This window comes from Parasteatoda tepidariorum, chromosome 2 (assembly GCF_982258835.1).
Source record: "Parasteatoda tepidariorum strain Cologne lab strain chromosome 2, Ptep-v5.0, whole genome shotgun sequence".
Lineage (NCBI taxonomy): Eukaryota > Metazoa > Arthropoda > Arachnida > Araneae > Theridiidae > Parasteatoda > Parasteatoda tepidariorum.
The window spans coordinates 50,466,494-50,485,908 of record NC_141756.1 but is presented as its reverse complement, the minus strand read 5'-3'; the positions used below and the strand labels follow the sequence as shown (position 1 = coordinate 50,485,908).

General features: G+C 24.7%; 1 protein-coding gene across 3 annotated transcripts in view; it reads left to right on the top strand.

The window, feature by feature from the left end:
- The window catches only part of LOC107440480 (choline kinase alpha), a 48,902-nt gene extending 30,473 nt beyond the window's left edge, over positions 1-18,429 (top strand). For all 3 annotated transcript variants that reach the window (XM_087157308.1, XM_087157309.1, XM_087157310.1), the window contains exons 3-10: positions 5,722-5,944; positions 7,399-7,532; positions 11,090-11,203; positions 12,428-12,486; positions 12,678-12,762; positions 13,734-13,842; positions 15,232-15,420; positions 17,592-18,429. In XM_087157308.1, coding sequence (XP_087013434.1) covers positions 5,722-5,944; positions 7,399-7,532; positions 11,090-11,203; positions 12,428-12,486; positions 12,678-12,762; positions 13,734-13,842; positions 15,232-15,420; positions 17,592-17,687 — 1,009 coding nt within the window. In that variant the 3' untranslated portion in view covers positions 17,688-18,429. The remainder of the gene's footprint in view (positions 1-5,721; positions 5,945-7,398; positions 7,533-11,089; positions 11,204-12,427; positions 12,487-12,677; positions 12,763-13,733; positions 13,843-15,231; positions 15,421-17,591) is intronic.
- The last annotated feature ends 986 nt before the right edge of the window (positions 18,430-19,415 follow it).

Sequence of the window (19,415 nt, the reverse complement as noted above, 5' to 3'; positions counted from 1 at the left end):
CCTCAAATTTGAATGTTATATGCATTTTTAACGACAAATATATGTTTTAATATTATATGAAACATATATTTATATACTTAAAAATGAAAAATTAAATATTTTTAAAATGTAATTGATATATCCAAATTAAATTTAATATCAAGAAATCATAAATATTATGATAAGCTATTTGCTTACTTATTTATTTTCGTTTATTTGTGAACGAATCAATCTACAAAAGCATTTGAATGCAATCAAAATACAAAGTGAATTTGTAATTTTATAAGAAGTATTTTATATTAAGTTTATAAGAAGAGATCAACCAAATAAGTTTATATTGAAAAACAACTATTGTTATTAATTATTGTTACTTAAATTAAATTATTTTCGTTAAATATTTAACGTAAATATATATTAATATTATAATATATTAATATACGTTAATAATGATAAAAAGTATGACATTTGTTGTTATTAAATGATAGAATTCACTAAAAGTATATAAATATGTAATAAATAAAATAATTTTGTGACAAAAATGATAAATGAGGTTTATCTATTGTCAATACATTGGTCATTCTCATTTACACCTGAAAAAATAGCCAAAAAACACAATTTTTGTAACTTGGTGGGGCTACCCGACACATTTTGAGAAGAGCTGAAAAACATGTTTTTTTTAAATTTCCATTTTTTTAAGTTTAACTATTCTTTTTTTGGTTTATTCTTTTTGCATTATTTAATTGGATGATAAAACAATAGAAACATACAAAAATGTTGATTATTACTCAGTATTATACAGAAATATAAGCAATACTCCTTAAGTGAGCGGGGCTACCCGACTCTCCCCTATATTATTTTATTTAATGCTGTTAATAATGTAATAAGCTAATTAATATGTTTATAACTTCATTGTGTTAAAAAATTAACAAAAGTATTCTATTTATTATTTATCATTAAATCATTAATTAAATGTATATGTTTTACTACTAATGACATTAAATACTGCTGAAGTATGGGATTTTTTATATATGGGAAAACAAAGGTGAATTCATTCTCACATAACTAATAAAAAATTTTAATATTAAATTTTTATTTGCTTGTTAAGTTGAAATGTAAAGCAAAGCATATTAAAAAAAACCCAATTCTTCTTTTTTTTTTTTTTTTATCCTGTTAGCAAAATTTATGGTAGAAAAGTAGATATTTTGTTATTGTCTATTGATAATATTATTTAGTAGTTGAAAAATATTTCATGATTATGCCTTCTAATAGCTGAAACACTTTTAATTTATTGTATAAGCTATTGTTTAATCTCATGTTTTAAATTTAAAAAAAAATCTGGTTTAAAAAAAAACGAGTTTTTTCTTTTCTTTCCATTCTGGTGTAGTTAATTGTAAAATGGTTAAAAAGTTTAGATACAGATTTAAATTTGTTTTCATGAATTTTGCGTAAATAGGTTATATCATAGCATTTTTTTTTTCATTTTTTAAGCATTTTTTTAAAAAAAAAATAATAATTCAAAATCATGAACGTAATAATAACAAGGAATACCAAGAAAGGATGATAAAAAATATTGCCTTCAAATGAAGGGTAAAGAAATATTTTACTGGTCAGAAGTATCTTTATAACTTATACTAGTTTTATGCTGATGAAAAATCAAAGATATCAGGATCTTTATGCAAGGAAATTATGTCCATAGCATCTGTCCAATAAGAATGCTCGGTCAACGTTTTTATCTGACTTCTATTTTTTTGAACTAAATTTAAAACACTTGATACATGAGCTTCTTTTTTGAAAAATTTTACGTTAGATTGAGATTTATTGCATCATATTATTAAGTGGTGATTTTAATGCCCTTTCATAGATTGTGCCCGTGAAATGATAAAGCCCTGTGTAATTGAAATAAACTGTCTGCTATTACTGAAATCTGGTAGACATTGAAACACAAGAACAACACTCACATTATTTTTTAGAATGTACAGTCAACCCCCTTAAAGGAATACCATTGGCTCGAGTTAACACTATTCAATTAAGAGAGTTATTTAATTAAAAGGGGAATGGATTATTTAATTTTAAATGCAATTAATTTTAAATTTAAAATGCAATTAATTTTAAATTTAAAATGCAAAAATTGTACGAAATTTTACTTTTTAATAGTATCTAGTGTAGTGTTTTGCTTTATATATAAACTCAATTTTATGATGAATAAACAATTATAGTTTAAACTGTGTGTTTTAGTATTATAAAATATAAATGTTATTTAAAATTATATAAAAATAAATCTATGCTAATGAAAAAAATAATGCAAGTACTATAATATTATTTTGTTCCTTTCGAAAAAAATCTGTATTTGAAGACTTTTTATACCTGTTCGATTCCTCAATTTATCAATGCTCGATTTTCCCTTTACTTTTTTTCTGAGACTTTCATGATTTGCGTATTCCTTTCAAATACTTACAGTCTTTTTAATTTATTTTTTATTTATTTATTTATTTATTTTTATCCATGAAAGTTGAGAAATTCTAAATTAATTTGCTATTTCAGTTTGTGATTTTTGAAATTTATTTCTTCTTCGATTCTTTCAAATCATTCCTTTTCATGCTCATCTTGCATTTACTGGAGTAAGCAATAATTATTCTACTTTAGAGAAAGACACACTGTACACTAGTGTGTTAGATTTTTGAAACTTTTTCTTATCAAATCTAATAGGACGCCCAGGAGGGGACCATAAGTCTTCACTGTGAAACAAATCACTCTGTCCCTTTTTACATTCTAACTGATGTGTGAGTGAAGTAAGCAAAGAGGAGTAAAACCCCTTCATTCACTGCAATGCATTAGAGTTGTAACGAATATTCGGCCTAGCCGAATACTGAAGTTATTCGGCCGATTAATGAAGTATATGCTATTATTAATTATGCTGCTATTATTAATTATTTAGATTTGTGAAAGCCTTATTGTTGGCATCAAGATATTTAAAATATTACAAAAATACATCAAGTTGTTAAATATTTTTTAAAATATAGAAAGTTTAAAAAAGCAAATTTTTTAATATTTATTTCATTTTTAATTTAAAATTTGAAAATTATTTAATTACAAAATTAAAATTTCAAAAGTGAAACTTTTTAAAAAGTTCTTAATTTTCTGAGTTTTAATAATTTTTCTGACAAAAAAGAAAGTTAAGAATACATTTAACAGTAGTAAGTAATGAGTTCTTATCTTAAATAAAATAGCATATAAATTACAAGCTAAAATATGCTATTATTAATTATTTAGATTTATAAAAGCCATATTGCCTTGTTATTGGCATCAAGATATTTAAATTATTACAAAAAATAAATCAAGTTGTTAAAACTTTTTTAAATATACAAAGATTAAAAAAGCAATTTTGTTAATATTTATTTCATTTTTAATTTAAAATTTGAAAATTACTTTAATTCAGGGTTGGCAGGTTTTTGACATGTGACAGTTTTTGACAGTTTAAACCATGGTTTAAACCGTCACGTCAAAAACCTCACTGTCAAAAATGTCGAAAATGTCAAAAACCTATATTCATATGTGAAATTTAATTAATACATAAAATTTATATATTTTTTATAAAGGATAGTGTTTCTAAATATGTTCTAGAAAAAATAAATTTAAAATTTTGAAGAAACACTTATATTTTGAATAGTAACCAAAATCTTGTACTTTTGAAAGCTCACATCTTTTGTAATATTATGTATTCATTTTCATGTGTTATTGAAAATCTGCAGTGATATTATTAAGAAATTTATTTATAACCAAATTTAGTGTATAGTATAGATTATACTAAAAATTAGACATTTTTAAAGATAAACATTAGCAGTTTTGTACATTAGACATCTTTTAAAGAAAAATCTTTTTAATATTCTTTTAAATCTTCTTAATAATCTATTTAACATAAGACAATACAAATTTAAGTGCTTTCTGTTAAATACACAGAGTAGTTAGTGTCGATTTACAGTATATTTAGCCTATTCATTTACTATGCTGAAAATTTAGTTAATCCAAATACTTGTGAATTTCATTTTGCTGAATACTATATAGTTTTGTTGAATATCTAAATATTCAGCTGTTGAATAATTACTTCTTGCTTTCAAGATATGCATTATTTGTATTTTTAATACAAGTGCAAGTGGGGGAAAAAATTAAGAGGTAAAAATTGTTTTAAAATGATAAGTGTAATAATTATAAATAAATATAATAAACAATATGAATTATATTTATCATTATTCCCAAATATAACTACTTTTAAATTCAAGTTAACATACTGGATAATAAAGATATTCGGTATAACATTAAATTTTTTTTCCATACACTTGTATCAAGTTTGTATTTATACAACATAACTTGTAAGTTCCTTATAAATATTAGTTATATGTTCCTTATATGTCAAAAATGCATAGTAATAAACGTTTAATTTTCTTAAGTATCAAAAAAAAAACAACTCTCTTTTTTCAAAATATAAATATTTAAAAAAATTTTGGGCAAAATTTTTATGCACATGCATTTGAATATAAATTTCTGAGATTTTAAATCTGTTATTTTACCTTAATTTTAATTAAAAAATATTTTAAAACCTGCTGATTACCTATAGTATAATTAAATTTCAATATAATGCATGGCAACTGTTGGTAGTTTTGAAGTTTATATATTTTCTTGGCAAACTTTAGTTTTTGACATTTTTGACGGTTTAAACCAGTATTATACCCTTGTCATGTCAAAAACCACTTTTTGACGTCAAAAACCCAACCCTGCTTTAATTACAATCAAAAGAGAAATATTTAAAAAGTAAGTATTCGGCCACCGAATATTCGGTATTCGGCCTAAAATTTGACCGAATATTCGGCTATTCGGCCCCATCACTATTCGCTACATCACTACAATGTATAACTGCCAGCAAGATTTGATTAATTCTTAAATTATGCTCCTAACATCTGTTCAGAGCAACAAATGAACAGGAAGTCCCTGTTGAAGTGACCCCCTATTGTATTCTTACCTTCTTAACTGAAAATTTCATTCTAGCTAGTGAAACAGTTATTAAAAATAAACAGATTTTTTCATTTCAGTACTTCTTTTTGCAATTAAGCGAGGACTGGAAACAACAAATATCAATTTAAAGGAGGAAATTTAATATTAGTTTCATATAAAATTATTTGGTTCCATTAAATTTTATTCCTATAACCGGATTATCCGATATGCAATTAAGTGGGGACGACTGTATTATAATATAGGTTAATACTAACAACAATCAATTTTTAACATTGTAAAAAAATTAATATATGTATTGCAAGTAATAATTTTACTATTTAATATGAAAGTGTTGTTCCCTGTTATTCAATGGATCTTGAAAAAAAAAAAAACGTTCTTTATCAAGTTTCAAATAACTTTTTATTTTTTCTGAACTACTGAAGTAACATTATGTTTTATCTCAATTTCATTGTGTGAAATTGATATCTAATCATTATCTTTTTCTCCTGACTGTAATAAGTTTTTACTTTTACTTTTAAATATCAATTTATCATAATTAAAATAATTTCAAAATTAATATTTCTGGTAAAGGATCTTCAGAGTAATCAATTATTTCTTATGAAGCCCGAGTATGATTGTGCTTGCTTTCAAGGATGTTAATTTTTTTTTTATGTCTTTCTAACTCTTGGCATATTTATTCTTAAAACTTTTGTGCTTTATCATATCTTTTTTATTGACTTTCAAATATTTTTTTAGTGGTGGCATGAGCAATTTTTTGTATTACTGCTCTCTACCAGAAACACACACTCCCCTTGTTGGTGAACCACAGCAAGTTCTCATGCGGATGTATGGACAAATACATGAAGGTATTGAAGCTAAAGTTACAGAGAGTGTCATCTTTATGATGTTGTCTGAAAGAAAACTTGGACCAAAACTGTATGGCATATTCCCTGGTGGACGCTTAGAAGAATACATTCCCGTAAGTACATTTAAGTAAATAAATGAAGAAGAAAAAATATGATGATTACGTTGGCATAATTAGCTGTTCTTTTCTTTACTAAGCCTTAAATCAAAAACTAGAAAATTAGGAATTTATTCAAAGATTTTAGCACCATTGTTAATGACATTTTTAATAATATAATCATCTAAGTAGATTAGTGGAGATATAATTGGTTGAAAGAAGAGCAACGAATGAAAAAAAATAAATAAATAAAAAATAAAGAACAATGAATAAATTGAATTAAAGTTTTCCCAGGAGAGAAACTGTAAAATGAAAATGTATAAACATTTTTACTTTATTGTATTTACTTATTTAATACAGTAAAGTTAAACTAGCTTACTGATGGAGATGATTATTTAATCCTCTGGCACTTTAGCAATCATGCAAATTTAATAACATATATATTTCTCACCTAGGCGTAGATTCCCTCTGTAAAAACTGTTTAAAGAAAACTTGTTTGATAAATGAAGGTGCATGTATTCTATTTCTACATTATTTTTTTATTGGTTTAACCCATTTTCAGCCAAACGTGCATAAATGCACAATTTCAATAAATACTTTTTTTTATTAACACTGTGACGAATATTTTTCACAAATTTTATTTTTCTACTTTTTTTCAAGGGTACTGAAGACATCTGTAAAATATTAGTATTTCAATTAGTGTAAAAACTTACTGTTGAAATTTTTTTAAACTACACTAGTTTTTTGACTTTGAACTGTTTTTGGAAAATTTGACTTCTTGAATTCCATTTGAGATTAATCATATGTTTTTATGATAAATTAAACTTTCAAATTCTGTAAATAAAATAAAAATAAAACGAATTTCATAAAAAAACTAGCAATATTTTGCTTTATGATTATAAATGTTCCCGTCTATAACATGTATTCTTGTATTCAAAATTATGATATTAATGCCTTTTGAAAATTCAGAAGATAATCCACTAGTGATGAAAGTTATTTAGCTAATTTTATTCAAAATGTTTACATTTTTAATTTTACTTAAGATAGTTGTATTTCTGTTCAAGTGTAGATCACCTGCATAATCTGCAGTTGTGGAAAGACTACGAATAGATTTAAATGAAAGCAATTAATTTGCAGTTTTAAGAGTTTCGTTAGAAAATAACGTTCTATCAATAAATTACCTTTTCACTTCAACTAATGTTAATGAATTTAATACTTCATTTCATTACAACATTATTTGACGTCTTATTGTATGTTCTTTTTTTTTTAATAAAATAGTATTTGAATAATATTGGTTATTAAATATTTGATTGAATTTAATTGCTAAATATATCAATGAATATTTTCTTTTTCTAGTTATTTTTGTTTATATTTTTCAATTTAAATATTGTAATACTCAGTCTTATTTTTTTAATTCTTTTTATTTTATGTGTATCTCACAATTTATTCTAATGATATTATTTCCATTCAAGGCTCGAGCAATGACATGTGATGAATTGAAAAGTCCTGAAATGTCTGCCACAATTGCCAGAAAGTTAGCAAAAGTACATACACTAAATGTACCTATAAATAAAGAGCCTACATGGCTTTTTGACAAAATGAAAAAGTAAGTTTTGTGTTGCAAATTATTTTAGATTCATAAATATCTTATAATTTAATTCTGTTAATTTAATTCTGTTAATTTAATTCTGTTTCTCATCATCTGGATCATGTTAATCTTTGGCATGCCCATCAATTTTTTCCTTCTAGTGTCCAATCTAATATCCAATGCCTTTGTAATTAATAAACTCTAGGAATTTCTTCTGTGTATTCTTATTATGTGGTCACTAAGCTCCAATCTTCTCATCTTTATCTCTTTGTCAACAGATACTATTTTTGCTTATGCTAGAGCATTTCATTTGTAATAATGTTTTGCCCAAAAATTATCATGATTATTTATTTATTCATTTAATTTTTTAACCTGTGTCAATGTAAGCGTATGTTTTTCCAAAATATCTGATTTCCTTAATCATTTGTAAAGATTTTACCTTTCCTATTTTGACCATGTATGTCTGTTCCACCTTGTTAAGGTTGCTCCAAAATAAAATTCATCAACATTTTCTATGGATTTGTTTTTAAGATACGTCTCAGAATATTTTTATTATTTATATCTATGTTTATTTACATAGTATCTATGTTTTAGTTTTATTGATTTGCAATCTCATTAATTCAGTATTATTGGCATGACAAGCAGATCACTCAAACGGGCTGTTAAAATTTGTCAAAGATTCAACAGAAATTCAAAATAAGAAATATGAAAAACTAACTATTAGCTTAGGAATTCTCTTCTTATGAAAGATTATTTGTTTATTATTTTTGTGTATTCTTTCTATTTTTATCATTTTATACTTCTGACATTAATTACTATTTGTATAAAGATATTATTGGTAAGTATGTGCATGTTTTTGCTTTTATACATATATACTGTGCATTCAATTTCAAGTCATTGATTTAGGAAACGCAATGTATTAAACAATTAGGAACTAGTACATTAAATTAAATTTTAGCAAGCATACAATAATTAAATATTAGATAAGGTATAGGATAAGAATCAGCATAACATTAAAAAAAAAAGGGGGGGGGAATATATTTTGTTTTGTTAGCAATTATGCTGGTGCATCATATACTTTACAGTAAAAAAAATACACTTGATGTGAATACCAACTTCAAGAGGCTCAAAATATTAAAAATAAATTATTTGATCAACAATGATTTTTATCTATTTAAATTATGTTAAATTGATTTGCTTATAATTACCATAAGTCATTCCATATTATAGTTAAAAAAGGAATAACTGCAATATATCAAAATTGAATGTAATAAAAATTTCTATGATTGAATTATTATTTATCTCTTTTTTTCCCTACATGATTCATTTATGAATTGCGTTATTTGTATGAATGTCTTTTATTTATTCTAGACATGTCTTGCTTGTTGGAGCTGTAAGATTTCCAAAAGTTTGATATAGCTTTTTTTTAGTTAAAAACTTATCAACAACAATTTTTTGCTAAATGTTAAGAATATTGGTAGGTTAACCAGCTCCATTTATATTATTCCTATTATAACTGTAATTTATTTTCTTTGAGTAAATTTTTCTATTTTGAATAATTATTTTGTTATAGAAAATGTCTGTTAATTGTAATCAATAGAAACTGTATGGTACTGTAAAAATGTACAATTATGTATTTCCATTTAAACTTTCTATTTTTTTAGAATTCTTTATTAAACCAAATATTTTCTTATATGAAACATTTAAATGTAAGTTAAAAACATAAGTGTTTTTTTAAATCATTGGTTAATTAATGTAAGTGATTAGCTCAAGCTGATATTAATGTAATATTTATGCAAACAAATTTTAAAATAAAATATATATTTGATAAATTTACAAAAAAATGCACTTTTAAAGTATTTGATGATGTTGTGTATATGCTATATAACTGCTAATTGCAGATAAGATGTCTGACTGCATGTCCAGATTCTTGCCATCTTAAATTATTTCCATGATGACATCACAGACAAGAAACTTCTTAAGTGAAAACCTTCAAAGCAGCTGGTTATAATTTTAATATTTTTTTTATAAATTAAAGCATAAAATGAATTTTCCCTAATTAATTTTTTATGCATCTAATATTGGACTTTTGGATTTTTTTACAATTGTACTGACTAACTTACTGATTATACCTAGAAGCTTCTTAAATTTTATAATTTGAACAGCAATTGTGGTACTTTTTGCTCATTTTCACATTAAAAATTTCCAAGAATAGTTTTTGAAGTAATACTAAATAAGAAATAATTTTGTTTAGTGCATTTTTTATCTGATAATTCAATAATTCAAAATTTTTATTTAATTACATACTTAATACAAAAATACATTAAGTTCACAATGTTAATTCGAAAAATATTTTTATAAAAAGCATTTATTTAAATTTGTGTTCCTGTAAAATTTAATTGCAAAAAAAGGTTGAAACTTAATATCTGTTTTAACTTACAGATTTTTAATTTTGATTCATTAATTTGGTATCATTAGAGATAAAATATTAATTGTAGTAGCTTTTGAAAAAGTAAAAATAATTTTGTTTAATGTTTTATTTTATTAATAGATCCACAGAATTTTTCTAAAAAATAAAAATGAAATATTTAATTTTTAAACAATATAATGGAATTCTTAACTAATTGCAAAAATTGATTAAAAATTCTATAATAAGATTTAAAAAAAGGATTGATTAGTCTGGTAATATAAGTAAAGGAGTAATGTGGCTATGCATAATGACGGAAAAAATTACTAAGCAATTAAATTTAAATTAGTAATTATTTTTTTGTCATTTGCAATATCATTTTTATTTTATTTTCAGTACACAATTTTGAGTAATTCTGACTGCTACATTAGCTTGAGTTGTTGACAAAAATTTTTGTGGTAGTAAAATATAATTAGTATTCAGGTACTGTATGCAGGTAAGAAAACAAGTTTTCTGCACAGTAATTTAATTTTATGTTTTTTTTTAATTGCATTGATATCACTGTTAGATGAATTATTATGATTTTTTAGTTGATTGTTTTTGAAAGTTTGCGTGTTGCTATCCGATTTTCAAAGATTCAAAATATTGATTCTGTTTGCATTTCTTACAAATGTAAATAAAGCATCTGAAAGAAACAAAGCTAAGTATGAAGATATATATATTTTGTGTAAATTTGTGTCTTTGTTTATTTTAATCCTGCAAGATCGGATTTTCTATGGGGGGATCAGCCTGTTTTTCTCAGTCTGATTTGCTTAATATATTTTCTAAACTGGTTACATAAAAAATAAGTTTTGTTCATCATTTTGTGTATGAATTTATACCTCAGTTTATTTCCAAGTTTTGTATTTATTATTATTGGCTATGACCTGATGACCTCTTCTGGGTTATAAAACATGTGTTTTCAGGTTATTTTAAATTTTGTTAGTTTGAATATTTTTTGAAACTGTTTTAAACTAACTAAAAGAAATGTTCTTTAATATTTATAATGTTTGTTACTTTCAATGAATTTGAAATAGATATTCATTATTTTATGAAAATGTGTACACTTTTTACCATGAAAATAATTTAGTGTACAATATGTTTCATTCTTGGTTCATATTTCTTATAGCTGGATACAGTTTGTAAAGCATGAAATTAGGTTAGATGATTTGAATGAAGAACAAAAGAATTGTGCTATGAAGTTATTGGCTGTAGACTGGGAAAAAGAATTTAATTGGCTAAAGTATGAATTTTTTATGTAAATTTCTTTTTAATATTATATTCTGTTTGTTATTAGTGAATTCATTGTTGACCCCTTACTTGCCGAGTAAAATTTACATGATTCACTCCCCAGTGCCACCATTTTTCACTCAAGTGTGCTTTGTTACGCGGTGTTTTGGTGGGGGGGAAAGATGCACGCTTTGCAATTTAAAAACAGTTTACTTTCATGAGAGAAGAAAAAGGAAAAAACGAAAATACAAAACTTAAGTTAAAGAATAAAAATACTATCTAAAAGGTGTTGAAACTTAGCTGATGTATGATAAATCCTGAAATATGGTTGGACACATAAACCAACATCACATTCATTGCACTGATAGCGGGATTCTCGACGAATATACACGGGAAACGAAAGCGAAAGAAGAATAAACCTGACCTTACTCAAATAGAAACACACAAGCAATAAATATTATGATATAACTTTTCCAACACATCCCTTTATCATTCCCCCTTTCCCTCCTCTGAAATTGGTAATACATACATTCGTTGCAAACACTTCCATTGGTGAAAACTTTCAAGGTCATTTTACTGCATGCTCAAGTCGGGGGGTGTAGCTCTATTTATAGCAGCACAATGCAACGCATTGTACTTCAGGAAAGCGTATATATACGCCTGCGGCAGTTAGCGCATCGTCTGGCCGAGACGTATGTATACGCCAGCGGCAGTTAAGGGGTTAATACAATTTCTTTTTACCTTCAGTTAATAATTAACCAATTAGTTGCAGACTTAAATATTAATAAGTTTTTTTTTATTACGGGGGTTTTCATGTAAGTTTTTTAGGCAAGTTATTTTTTCTTTCTTTATAACAAACTGCTTACGTTATAAGAGCTTATTTTATCTGTGTAATAATATTTTTTAAAATTATACATTTTAAGCATTAAGTATAATTTGTATGTTTAGTTTCATTAAGTGTAAAATTTTTCTTTCTTATAAGTTTACAATAACCAATTTAGTTAAAAATATGTGAAATAGCAAAATAAGAGTGCTTCCTTTGAAAAAAGAATAATAGGTTGAGGTAGAAGGATTTTAAAGTAGTAATTTAAAATATTAATTTTTAAATGAGATTCCTCTATTAGTATAAATGTTTTAGTTGACTATGAGCTAGAGGATAATATATAATATAAAAATTTAAGTTACTCTTTCATAAGCTGATTAATTAATTTATTTAACTGGACAACTTTTGTTCTAGGCCAGTTCTGATGGGAGCTAAATCCCCCGTTCTGTTTTGTCACAATGATTTGCAAGAAGGTATACATTCTTAATATATTCTTTCACTCATTTAGAAATTGTCTTATACAGTTGATTTCCGTCTTAACCTAATTTATTTAATATATATATATATATATATATATATATATATATACTTGTCAATATTAAACTTTTTTTCTGTTTTAAAATATTTACTTATTCTTAGTAATTAAAATGCCTTTCCCACTTAGGTAACATTCTAGTTCCTGAGACAAATTCAGCTAATGAAGATAAAATTGTGTTTATCGATTTTGAATATTGTAGCTATAACTTCAGGTATGTTATCAACTATACAAGTTGTTTGGGTTTTTAATTTTCAAAATCAAAATTTGCTAATTCTAACTTACCTATTAAGCTTTTTTTAAAGTTTTTTTAATATTTTTTTTATAAAAATAAACTAACATCCTTTTCCTACCATTTTTGTACAATTTTTAGGTACCTTTTATTATTTGTTTAGTCTTTTGACATCTTGTATTTTTTTTCTTTTGTAATAATATTTTCATGCCTAGAAATGAAAGTAAAAATAAATCCTTTTCTTTTTTTTAAATGTCATGCCATGTTATAAAAAGCTTGAATTAAATAACTTTGTTAGAAAACAAAAAATAATTTAAAGAAATTTCAGTATTTTCTACATTTTTTTACATGATTGTAACTTTGATTCAATAATTTCAAAAATTACTTACTTAAAAGTAAAAAAAATAATCTAGAACTGATACTTACTTACATTTTAAGCAATAAATTTTTTTTTATAGCTTTAACTGTTGCACTGATTTGTATTGTAATACAAAATAAAAATATATATTGAATAATAAAAATTTCTGTTTTAGATTGAAATAATCCATGTTAGTGTTTCTAAAGCAAAATCTTATGTGAATTTTTTAATGTACGTAATTATATTTTTGTCTACATAGAAAACTGACCTTATAGAAATTCTAATTTTTAGCTGCAACAAAGTGATTAATTACATTTTCTATAATGTTGAGATTAAAAAAATGAAAGAGATGAGGACAAAATGAAAAGCTTTAAAAAATTAAAACATTACTCGTGTCACTTAAATATTAACAGGGAAAATTTAAAAAAAAAAAAGTTTATGCTTGACATATATTTAATAACATTTTTCTGGCTGATCATGTTATTGGCAATTGTTAGCAATTGTCATAATTTTATTTCCCTCTTGATTGAAATATGTTTTGTATTTGTTTATCAGCAAGCTTTTATTGAAAAAGAGTTTTTTATTTATTTTTTAGGGCATTTGATATAGCTAATCATTTCTGTGAGTGGATCTGTGATTATTCATCTTTAGAGTATCCTCATTTCACTGTTAAATCAGAGGAATATCCAACAATTAGTCAGCAAGTGAGTAATATGTTATTAGACATTGAAAATTACTTATTTTGTACCCTGTTAATCGTCTGAATAAATTTTGTCGAAATAGATTTTTGTTTTGTTAATGTTTTATTTTTATTACCTTTTGAGCTGTTTATATGATTATTTATTTTATAATTTATACATATATGTAGAGATAACACTAATAAGATGGCCAAAACAATTTTTATCTCTTGCTTATTGTTTTTCCAATTATTTTATTTCAGTCCTTTATTTATTAAAATGATTATTTTACTTACTTATTTTATAATTGTTTGAAAAGCTGATGCAAGTTTTTATAAAATAGTTCTTATTCATATTGTTTGTAATTACAAAGTTATAAGTTTAAATAATTTGAGAGCTATTAAAGTAAAATATTTCAACACTTTAAGGATGAAAATTTGTGAAAAACTCTTGAATAGGTACCAGATTCTTCAAGACTGTACACAATTGTCGTCATCAAACTTAAAATCTGTAACAACTTAAGTAATTATTCGAAAAATTTGGAATTGTCTATTTTAAAAACTGTGTCCTCTGCTAAACTGATCAAATAATAGATGCTAGACATCTTAGAGCATGTCCAGTAGTTACCAGAGTTCTCTACGATAGATATTGCAGGATTAGAGAGTGGCTATTAGCCCTCTTGTTTGCCGATTTTTAACTTTATATTTTGCTTACGTTTTTTCACCTGCTTTTTTGCTTCTCCTTAATTAGTTTGTGTAGAAATTTTTTTTTTTTACTCTGATAAATGATCTCATGTCAAATGTTACAATTACAAATAAATAAATAAATAAACTGAGAAAAATATTTAAATTCTTACATGTATAATCTGTTAAGTACAATACTCTTACAATATAATGTATGTGAGCTGTGGCTGAGGGGATAGAGCGTTCGCCTCGAATAAGCTGATACTAATTCTGCTCCCCGCTCATTCTGACCACAGTGTTGACGTAAAATATCCTCAGTGATAAACAGATCATGGGTTAGAGTCCCCTTGCTCTCAGGCTAACCATTAGAGGTTTTCAGGGTTTTCCTCTTAATGTGAAGCAAATGCGGATTAATTCCATCAAAATGTCCTTCACAAGGGCTAGTTTATCCAAATGTTTGATCCAGAATTTCTCTTTTCTTCTGAGTTTGGTTTAAAATTACAAGACTACAGAGTTGAATTTAAAGTCTTAAACTCAGAATTGAGTTCGCTGTTCAATTTATATTATTAAGTAAAATAAAGTATAAGGTACTTAATAACAGCTTAATAATAATGTACCGAATAATAAGCTAAATAATAACATACTGAATATTACAAATGATAATGAAACTCAAAGTAACAAAATATTTCCAGGTAATTTTTGTGAAATATTAATAAAAATCTTATTCTTTCAGTTGAATTTTATTCGCTCATATTTGAAAAATTTTGAAAGCAGCTGTGCAGACACAGAAATATCAGATGAAGTCAATAATGAAGAACATGTGCTACATGAAGTTTCAATATTTGTGCTGGCTTCTCATTTTTTGTGGACTTTATGGGCTATGGTGAATGCTCAGAATTCACAAATTCAGTTTGGCTATTGGGTAAGAAGAATTAAACTTTTTTTCTGTAAAATGGTATAATAAAATAGATTCTTTCTAGTAAAGGGACTATTCTTTCTAGTAAAGCGCCACTTGGCGAGTAGAAATAAGGTGGCCACTAAAAAAATTATTTCATTTGCCATCACCTCTTTTTGTCATTTGCTACCCCATCCTCTCCACTTCTTAGTTCCTGAAACTGCACCTGCTTATTTTATTGCACATAAAAGTGTTTATTTTTTAGTTAAATATTTGACAAGTTGTATTGTAATAAATTTCCTGTAAAGAATCTTTAAATAGGCTAAATTTAAACACAATAAAATTCTATCCTAATTTTTTTAAATCTATTTAAATGAAAGATTTTTATTTCTCCATGATTGTCTGATGGGATAATCTTTAATGACTTTTCTGCCCCTTTTTATAAACAGTTTGTTTCAATATATATTCAGATGTGGCTAAGTTGTTTTTATTGAGGATGTAATACAGTAGGGAACCGATTATCCGGAACGATCGGGACCATCGCTATTCCGGATAACTGATTTTTCCGGTTTTCTGAATCGCTACAAAAGCCGTTTTTTTTTATTGTTAAACCCAACTAAAAAAAAAATATTTGGAAATAATCTTGAAAAAACGAAGTAATACACTAATGATTGTTTCCAAAATGATGGTAAGGTAAACATCTTTCAAAAAAGAAATCCTATAATCTTATAAGGAAAAAAACATTTTTTTTTAAAAAAATGGCGGGAAAATTTATCAAATTTCGTTCCGGTTTTTTGGTTTTCCGGTTTACTGATTTCCGGATAACGGGTTCTGTACTGTATAAAATTGATTAATAACATCAAATATTTTTAATTGGTGAAAACTCCACAGATTTAGTTTTTAACATTCAAAAGTACAGAGCTGAATAAAAATATTGATAACTATAGAGAATTATGTTTCATTCATTAAAGATGTCTTAATTCTTACTTTAATTTTAAGTCTGATTTTATTTTGTTTGACTGTTTCAAATGACAATTTGCCTTGGAATTTGCACATCTTAAATGCTTTTATTTTTCTTATTCAACTGTATTATATTTTATAAGCTTCTTACAAAGTTTCTGTGAATAGATTTAAAATTTATAACTGGTATTTTATTCTAGAATGTCAGATATTTGTTTATACCTATTAAGAATTGAAAAAAATAATTTAATATGAATTTTGGAAATGCTTTTAACTGTTAAGTTTATAAGTAACTTTTGAATAAAAGAGCAAAAGCTATTTTTTTTTTATAGCAGAAGAGTTCTCCTAGACTTTGTATATTTTAAAAAATTTCTTCAAATTGCTTAGTTTCTGAAAAATTACTTATCTTAAGATAAGGTTTAGTCAGATAATTGCTTGATTGGAAATCTAAATAAGTAATTCTATTAAGTAATGAAATGAATTTTATAGCAAAAAGTTATTAACTTTTTTCATAAAATTTTATTATTTTAATTTTTAAAAAAAAAAACTTTCTGTTTTTAAATAAATTCAATTATAAATTTTTCCTTTCAAAAAATTTTTTTAGTTACATTTTATTAAAAAATAATTCACAACTATTTGAATTTAATATCTGTTTGCTATTTATAACTATGAACTGAAGACTATAATAAACATAAAAATTATAATTTATGTTCAAGTTTATCCATCTCAATCAAATATTGCAGCTAATTTAAATAGTATATTTTTGTGTTTTATTTTCTTTACTGATTATAAAAACTCGCTATATATTTAATGTTATATTATTAGTATATTAGTTTGCATAATCTCATTCAGAAACATTTATGACCTTACTCTTTTATTTAATGATTATTATTTCAAAGAATAAACAGATATTAAAAAATGTTTGACTTACATTTTTCCATAATTTTTTCTTCTTTTTTAATAATGATAGAAAAAATAGCTTTATTAGAAATATATGATTTAATTTTTATTTATATAATGAGTATAATTCTTTTTGTTAAAAAAATAGAAAAGCTTGTCCATTGAATTTATGTTCAGGTGTTTTACTGGGTAAGTAATACTAATTAAGTAAAATATACACTATTTTTAAAAGTAAGATTGTAAAACTTTAAATTTTTTGTATTATTTGTAAAAATTCATTAAAATGTTTTGAAATATTTTATTTTAACAAAACATTGATACTGAAACATTTCAATTAGGAATATGGAAAAGCAAGGTGGGATGCTTATGTTGAATACAAACAAAGGTTGTTGCAGCAAGACAGCTTGAAACTCTCTTCCAATGAAGAACGATGAATGCTCATGATTTTGCCATTTGCATTTTTTATGTGGAAACTTCAACTTTTCTCGTACTCATGAACGTGATAATTATTCCAGGAATTATTTATTGTAACTTATTGTAGTTCAGCTTTCGCTCTCTTGAAAGTGTGAAATATTTTTGAAGTCTTATTGTCAGTGTCTTTTTTTTTTGTCTTAAATGTTAATTTTGATACTCTTATTTATTTTATTTGCGACTTAAGTTCTCTTAAAGTAAATAAATTTCTTTAAATAAAATAGTGATTTTTTGTGGTTTTAGTTGGTTTAAATTGTCATTTTTATACTTATAAAACCTAATATTGGTACTTAAAAAAAATCTTACATTTTAAAATTATTGTGATACAAATTTTTCTTTAGAATTATTTTAGGTTTAAACTGCAGATTAAATTTTAGCATTTCAATACATACTTGAGGACTTGAAAAATAAATCTTACAAAATATTTTATTATTTTCGTAACAAATAGTAATTTAAAGTATAATATAAATATTTGACTTGATTAATTAAAATTCTAAATCCAGTTACAATGATGGCAATCTCTATGATTATTAAAAAGCTAAATCTTAATCATCAAAATACTTTACTATTTAATATAGATGCATATTTATTATGCTATTAAGCTTCTACAGGCATATTGGAAGAATTCATTTCGCTCAGGCGGTTTCCCTTTGTTGGTTGAGAAATACAACCAACACAGGGAAAAAGAAAGGATAGGAAATGAATTTTTTTTTTAAAAAAGGGTTGGAAGACCAGAGAATGGAAAATGAGAAAAAGTTTGCCCTAGTTAGACATAAAATCAGGCAAACTTTTTTTAAGTAGATAAAAATAGATTTTTTTTTCATTTACAGTATTGTCCTTGTGAAGAATAACTAAATTTTCTAAAAATTCATAATTACAATTAACAAATAGTTTATAGTTACTTTGTATAAGCTTCATTTATAGCTTATTTATTTAAAATATTTCTTCCTTAATCTGCAGTTTAATTCTGTACTGTTTGTAAAAAAAATTTCTTATGGAAATTCTTAATGGTTTTGGTCATTAAACCAATTTCTGTGACTTGACTTTTGTGCAATTTTATCTTAATGACCAATAAGTTTGTGATATTTTGAAATTTTACTAGAGATACTTACTACTGCTAGTTTCCATTTATTATCAAAATGTAAATGAAATTCTGTAATTTTTTTAAAAATTTGTTGAATATGAAAATGAGTTACATTTTAGTTAATTATATTATTGTTACACGATTCCATTATCACATATTATTTTGTTGTATTTTTTTTCTGAATTTTTTAAAATATCTTAAAAATAAACATTTTACTGTTAAAATTGTGATTTTTATAATCTGCATTATTATATTAGATTTTTAAAAATTAATCAAATTTTTTAATTTAGTTTAAATTACTAAAACTGTTTGCTTTACACATTTTAAATGTTTTTGAAAATTTTGATCTAATGATTGCAATGCTCACTTCTGAAATTTTAATTCGAAGTACAATAATGAAATAAATCACTTTTCATTAGTGTTATTTGTTTTGTATAGTAAATGGAAATTTAATTGTGGAAAATGTCTAGTAAAAGAAAATATAGATTTTTAGCTCTATATGAAGTAAGACTTATATGTACAAAAAGTGCTTTGCTTTGTAAGATTTAATTATTTTTTTTATTAAATGTTGTTTTCAATCATGTTGTATATGAGTGGCATGAAAAGA